The 8,047-nt window shown below is 44.1% G+C and overlaps 1 protein-coding gene across 3 annotated transcripts in view; it reads right to left on the reverse strand.

Annotated features, from left to right (window-relative positions):
* LOC139755319 (arrestin homolog) overlaps positions 1 to 8,047 on the reverse strand; it is a 143,955-nt gene that overhangs the window by 62,098 nt on the left and 73,810 nt on the right. For 2 of the 3 annotated variants that reach the window (XM_071673452.1, XM_071673451.1), the window contains exon 3: positions 4,318 to 4,504. In XM_071673452.1, coding sequence (XP_071529553.1) covers positions 4,318 to 4,504 — 187 coding nt within the window. Of the gene's footprint in view, positions 1 to 4,316; positions 4,505 to 8,047 lie in introns of all 3 variants that reach the window. The other variant, XM_071673450.1, reaches the window with a different exon arrangement.

Consider the following 8,047-nt stretch of genomic DNA (forward strand, 5'->3'; position numbering starts at 1 on the left):
ACGCTACCTCGCTAATGCGGGAAATGGCGAATAGTTTGAAAAAAAAAAAAAAAAAATATATATATATATATATATATATATATGGGAGCGGGGGGCTGGAAATCCTCCCCTCTCGTTTTTTTTTTTTTTTTCCAAAAGAAGGAACAGAGAATTGGGCCAGGTGAGGGTATTCCCTCAAAGGCCCAGTCCTCTGTTCTTAACGCTACCTCGCTAATGCGGGAAATGGCGAACAGTTTGAAAGAAAGAAAAAGAAATATATATATATATATATATATATATATATATATATATATATATATATATATATATATATATATATATATATATATATATATATATATGAGTAAAGACGTGGTACATATACAGAAGGGTAAGAGGGGAAGCAGCACTAGTATATACACCACTAGCCCCGGAATACACACGATTCCAGGGTCATACAGCTTTGCGTCTCACAGGTAATAAGCTTTACATCTGCCACTGTCCACACGCTGGTGGCATGATCCTCCATGGTGGAGCAGGTTCGGTTGACAAATGAATACGACATGGAATCAAATCCCATGGGTACAATTATATGCTATATGCATAGCTAAATCCCCATGTATAATAAAATCCCACGATTATAATAATACATAACGTTCTAAAGGTATAATTAAACCCAGCACATATATAATATAGTCCCAAAAATGTAATTAATTCCTTGTGATCAAGGTAAATCCCACACATGAAATTACAACTAAATAGATTTAAATTCCACTGGTATGACGAAATTCTACAGGTAGAACTCAATCCCTCGAGCATGATTAAAACCCTTCAGCATAATGACCGCCAAGAGATGCTACACTCCCGTCTATATTGACTTTCATGTTTCCTTGTTTCACCGTTATGTACGTAGCGAACCTCACCTCACACCCTCACCACTCACGTCTCCTCGCCTCCCACCCTCACCACTCCCGTCTCCTCACCCCACACCCTCACCACTCCCGTCTCCTCACCCCACACCCTCACCACTCACGTCTCCTCGCCTCACACCCTCACCACTCACGTCTCCTCACCTCACACCCTTACCACTCACGTCTCCTCACCCCACACCCTTACCACTCACGTCTCCTCACCCCACACCCTTACCACTCACGTCTCCTCACCCCACACCCTCACCACTCACGTCTCCTCACCTCACACCCTTACCACTCACGTCTCCTCACCCCACACCCTTACCACTCACGTCTCCTCACCCCACACCCTTACCACTCACGTCTCCTCGCCTCACACCCTCACCACTCACGTCTCCTCACCTCACACCCTTACCACTCACGTCTCCTCACCTCACACCCTTACCACTCACGTCTCCTCACCTCACACCCTCACCACTCACGTCTGTAATGAGCCTCACATCTGCCTTGCAGGTGGCTGGAGCTGAGGTCCACACACACACACATACACACGCACAGACACACACATACACACACACACACACACACACACACACACACACACACACACACACACACACACAGGTTCCACGGTTGAGGGGTAACCTGATTCTCCACCTGACACATCAATACCTCAGCCACGCGTCATGACCTCCACACACGCTGAGTCTATTGACCCTTCTTGTTGTATCCCGATGCTCCACGGCACGACCCTGCGGCACGACGGTACGACCCTGCGGCACGACGGTACGACCCTGCGGCACGATGGTACGTCCCAGCAGCAAGATGATACGAGCCTGCGGCACGAAGGTACGACCCTGCGGCACGAGGGTACGGCCCTGCGGCACGAGGGTACGACCCTGCAGCACGACAGTACGACCCTGCGGCACGAGGGTACGAGCCTGTAGAGCACGACGGTACGACTCTTTGTATACGACGACCTGGCATACGACCTGAACCTTTAGGTCATCAGACCCTAGAATGGTTAGGTCGTCGTCCCGGGAGATAAGATGAAGCTTCTCCCGTGCTTCTTTGGACGTGTTCATGAGGCCACAGCGTCTGGGACATTCATATTCATGAGGTCTCTCTCTCTCTCTCTCTCTCTCTCTCTCTCTCTCTCTCTCTCTCTCTCTCTCTCTCTCTCTCTACATATATATCTAGGCGAATAGAGAAACGATTTACGAATCAATTTTTTCCTTCTTAAATCCTAACTTTCAGAATTCACATTCCTTACACACAATACGTAATATATACCAACATTACTTCTCATGTCCTGCTTCAGCCACCATAAACGAACACAAAAATATAATCTATTAATTTCGCAAACATCAAAATGTCTTCAGGGTCCTCGCGAGCTACCGCTGGCTGACACACCGAAGGAAACCACGACTTAACAACGTGTTAAGTAAGCCAGGTCCCTGACCCACAGCCCTCACCATAGTCTTGAATCACATCATTATATTACCATCATCTTAATTATCTACGAACGATTCTTGATGTGGTGACACTCGGAGCCTCCCATCTCAACCCTGTGTTACAGATGTTCCACGTCTTGACCTAACTAACGGATTCCTGCTTCACCCACAAGGTCTGGCTGGGGGAGGCATCTTCGCCCAACTCCTACCACCACTGAACAAAGGTCGAGGAAATACAAGTTCCAACACCGTGTTTTACCGCGAAGTTCACACATAAAACAAAACAACTACGCCCATGGGATCCAATATCATATATATATAACTCTCCCGGGTCAAATCCCATCCATATACACTTTTCATAATAAATCAGACAAAACATTTGTGAACCAATTTCAAGAAGAATATATATCGTTTATTCATTTATTCATATGTTTTATTCACTGTATTCGACCTGTGTAAGGCGTACATGACCTGGATAGTGAAACGTGGGTCGGATACACCGTAGACTTGTGTCATCATATATCGGCGCTGAAGGATTTCCTATTGTCCTGCTAAAGTCGACGGTAGGTCAGAGGAAGCACTAAATGCTTGAAGTAAGTCTAAGATGAGTACGTTGTTTACGTACTTACAATACAGGCCAGAGCGAATACTTAAATACTGATATTAAGTATTCAGTAAAGTGCGGTTGGTGAGGAGATCGACAAGTGTACTGGTGATAAGTCCCTCATAAATGGATTGGTGCTGAGTGCCTCATAAGTGCGTTGTGCTGCTGAGTGCCTCATAACTGCGTTGTGCTGCTGAGTGCCTCATAACTGCGTTGTGCTAAGCAGTTCTGAAGTATGTTCACACACTTGAGCGTGTGCTGTAGAGTGCGTTACGAACAACGCCGCCCGGTGCAAGGTAGGTCGTCAAAGCAATGACTTGTCAATGTCCATTGGCTTCTGACCCTTGAGCACGACGGTACGACCCCTGAGCATGACGGTATGACCCCTGAGTACGACCGCATGATCCTTCAGCGTGATGGTACGACCCTTGTGCATAATGACCTGGCCTTTGATTTCACAAATCCTTAAACCTGTGGCCAGCTTAACGTACCCAGGAGTCGTACCGTCGTACTCAAGGATCTCACCTTCGTGCTCAGAGGTCATCTGTCAAGCTGGAATGGTCGTATCGTCGTGTTCAAGGGTCGTACTCTCGTGTTCAAGGGTCGTAGCGTCGTGCTCAAGGGTTTAAGGAGAAGGGTCAATGCTCTCGAGTCTCACAAGACCTTCTCCACGCACGAGCTAAGTACTGGATCATCAGCCGAGAGAGAGAGAGAGAGAGAGAGAGAGAGAGAGAGAGAGAGAGAGAGAGAGAGAGAGAGAGAGAGAGAGAGAGAGAGAGAGAGAGGGGGGGGGGGGGGGGAGAGACTGGGGTTTAAGAAACCTTAAAGACATTTACGTTTCGTGTGACATACTGAAAGATCCCGCCCAAATCTGAGCTTAAACTGGAAAATGTGACATAAGTGGAAGATGTGACGAGAGGAGACGCTGTCGAGCGAGAGTAGATGGTATGAGGGGGAATATTTCGAACAAGTTGAGGAATGCGGTGGTGATGCTGTCGCCTTACCAGTGCATCTAGTTATCTGTTGAGATCAAAAGGAAACTGTTGATAAAAAGGAAGGAAAACAGGATGGAACAGTGACTGGGGAAAGAGGGAGGAAAAGCTTTGATCCAGCGACAATTTCAGAGACAGGCTGGCCAGAATGAGGAAGCTGTTTCAGAAAAAGGAGTGCGGAAGGAAAGCTACAAGTGGGGAAGCTTTTAAAAGCCTTGAAGGTATATCAAGCAAGTCTTTTAACTTGAGCAAAGCGTGTTTGAGGGCATGCATCAACTCAAGAGAGAGAGAGAGGTAGGTGTGTGTGTGTGTGTGTGTGTGTGTGTGTGTGTGTGTGTGTGTGTGTGTGTGTGTGTGTGTGTGTGGAGGGTTCTGACCTCTTCATCCTCCCGGCCATATCTGAAGGTGAGGACGAACTGGCCGAAGACCTTCCTGTCCTTGACGTAGTTAGCGTCAACGAAGAGGACGCCGTGCAGGGGTTGGATGCCCGGCTCCGCGATGCACAGTTCGCGTCGCTCCACGTACACCGTTATCTTACCGTTCGGGGCTGTCTTCTTGAAGACCCTACAAGGGAAGGCAAAATAACCAGGTTAATACGGGTGAACACCTTGTGACCCTACGGGGGAGGGGGCGGGGCAAGAAAACCAGGTTAATATGGATGAACACCTTGAACAACCGGTCATTATGAGATACACTATCACAACAACAGAAAACGTAACACTACACCACTAGACTACAACATATACAACACTACAACCCAACCCTAAGCCCTCAGGGAAATTTAGAAAAATAGAATCAAATGTAAACAACAGAGTAACACAACCCTAAGCCCTCAGAGACCTTTGGGAAAATACAATTGAACGTCATCTATACACAAGATTCCATTGTGGGTGTTATGTTGTACCTTTCAGAACAACACTTGAAGTCCTGGAGTATACTTGTGTTGAGTCTAACTATGATATACGTATACCCATCGTCACACTACTTCTATCATGCTCCCCAAAACTTTAATACATGGTAAACACATACGTAGGCCCGTTACTGTATAGAAAAAAAAAACGTGAAGTGAGAGATGACAAGAGTAAAGACATAAAAGAAAAAAAAAGAAAATGTAACCGACTTAGAAAAAAAAAAAAAAAAAAAATATATATATATATATATATATATATATATATATATATATATATATATATATATATATATATATATATATATATATAGATAGATAGATAGATAGATAGATAGATAGATAGATAGATAGATAGATAGATAGCTAGATAGATAGATAGATAGATAGACAGATAGACAGATAGATAGAAAATGTAAACGAAAAAAAAATATATAGAAGAAAATGTAATTGAGAGTAAGAAAATGTGGACTCTTGTCCGTGACTGAAGCCTCCATCGTAGGAGATAAAAGTAATCTAAAAACGAAAGTCGCATTGTTAGGCAACAAACAAACAAACATCACATCAAAGTAATTCTTCCCTAAATTCTCCAAACCTTTCCCGATGTAACATCAAATCCGATATATGTCTGGCGGTATCGGGGTCAGACTCTCATGCCTTTAGGTGATTGGAAGACTTTGAAGTTACATATCTTGCTCCCCCCCCCCATCCCCCGAGTCTTATCTATGGGGGGAGAAGGAGGAGGAGGAGGAGGAGGAGAGGAGGAGGAGGAGGGGGAGGAGGAGGAGGAGGAGGAGGAGGGGAGGTTCGCCCTTGGTCATGATTGATGGAACGGAAGCGTCAATCATGCCAGCCGGTGAGGGCCAGTCGGCTGTGGGATGGCCCTCCTACACCCGGCGTACCTCAGGGGACCAGACAGAGGAATTGGGGCGAGGAGAGAGAGAGAGAGAGAGAGAGAGAGAGAGAGAGAGAGAGAGAGAGAGAGAGAGAGAGAGAGAGAGAGAGAGAGAGACGGGAGCGGGGAAGGGAGGGGGACGACTAGGGAATGGGGAAGGCAGGCGATGGTGCGGGTGAAAACATGAAGAGATAAATGTGGAAGTGTCTTTAAAAGTCAGAAGAAAACGACGTCTAAGAACGAAGAAAATGAAAAAAAAAAAAAAGAAAAATCAACTAAAATTTGGAAGAAAACGGATATGTGGATACAGGGGAAGAAGATAACGATGCAAAACACAACAAAAACGATATGAAGAAGAAGAACAACAACAACAAGGAGAAATGATAAGAATGATGAGAAACGAAACAAATGATATGAACAGACTAAAGAGAAATGAGGGATGATGTTAAAGACAAGGAAATGTAGAAGAAGAGAAGAAGAAGAACAAGAACAAGAACAAGAAGAAGAAGAAGAAGAAGAAGAAGAAGAAGAAAAAAAAAAAAGGAAAAAAAAAGCACATGAGCAGATTACGACAATGATGGTTGGGTCAAGGTCCAGGAGGAGGTCCAGTAATGTTTGTAATCTGAAAACTGTATATCACTGAGTCTTAACTACACACACACACACACACACACACACACACACACACACACACACACACACACGACCTCTTGATATAAATAATCACACGAAATGTGGCACACCACAGAGAGACTTGCCACAACTGAGCAAACTTTAACATCAGAGTCACAGGAGGACCACAGATATCTTTCTATAAGTCAGATATCTTTTCAAGGCCTCAGATACGTTCTTCGTGGATAAAAACCAGCCATTCCTGGAAGTTATTCATAAAGTTTTTTTCATTAAAACTAAAGGGGACGACGCCTTATTTTCTGTTGCGAAGAAAATGGAATTCCTTATTCCCTCGAACGTCAACCAATGAAAGATTATATATATATATATATATATATATATATATATATACATATATATATATATATATATATATATTGCACAACAGCTACAAATATAGACGAAAGATGTTCCAGCTTTCTGAGTCATCTGCAGCTTCCTGAGATGCTCCACACATCTTCCTCGCCAGATCCAGGACGTTCAGTTTATCATCTCACTCCTCCCACGACACACGATTTACATATCATTATAAGAATATACAATGATGACATCTATCGCCAACACAATATCACATTACAAGTCGCCTCTTCTAACTCTCCTATACCCGATCTATCTCCCTTACCCTATGTGTGTATATATATATACATATATATATATATATATATATATATATATATATATATATATATATATATATATATTTCTTTCTTTCAAACTATTCGCCATTTCCCGCATTAGCGAGGTAGCGTTAAGAACAGAGGACTGGGCCTTTGAGGGAATACCCTCACCTGGCCCAATTCTCTGTTCCTTCTTTTGAAAAAAAAAAAAAAAAAAAAAAAAAAAAAAAAACGAGAGGGGAGGATTTCCAGCCCCCCGCTCCCTCCCCTTTTAGTCGCTTCTACGACACGCAGGGAATACGTGGGAAGTATTCTTAATCCCCTATCCCAGGGATAATATATATATATATATATATATATATATATATATATATATATATATATATATATATATGTGTGTGTGTGTGTGTGTGTGTGTGTGTGTGTGTGTGTGTGTGTGTGTGTGCCTGTGCGTGTGTGTCTGTGTGTGTGTGTGTGTGTGTGTGTGTGTGTGTGTGTGTGTGTGTGTGTGTGTGCGTGCTAGGTCATTTCGGCCTGTGCATGGTACAGACTAATGACCCACATAATTACGCAAATAATAAAAACATCAAGCACGCACTGGCGTACAAGAACGCACGCACACATGAATTTACGAACCCGAAGAGAGATAGCGCCAACTGCGTGATGGCGGGAAGATAAATACGACACAATAAGGACACAAGTTTCGCGAGAAAGTTCGCCGAAATTATTGCTGGCGTGAGTTGAAAATCCTGCCATTAATAAATCCTCTGTCCATTAAAATGTCAAGTTAAATGACGTCTTGTGATGTTGAATTATACACTTGTCCCTCCTCCTTCCTGAGAAATATACCAGCACACCACCCCATCCAGGGTGGCTAGAGGATCAGTATGCCTGAGGGAGAGGTGCTGGCGAAGGGCGTGTGTGGGGCTGGCTGGCTGGAAGGCACTAAGCAAGGACCCTGTCGTTCCCGGCCTGTCGTGCTGTTTCAGCCGAATGAAATGACGTCAGGTCAAACA

Source organism: Panulirus ornatus, chromosome 19 (genome assembly GCF_036320965.1).
Source record: "Panulirus ornatus isolate Po-2019 chromosome 19, ASM3632096v1, whole genome shotgun sequence".
In the NCBI taxonomy this organism is placed as follows: domain Eukaryota; kingdom Metazoa; phylum Arthropoda; class Malacostraca; order Decapoda; family Palinuridae; genus Panulirus; species Panulirus ornatus.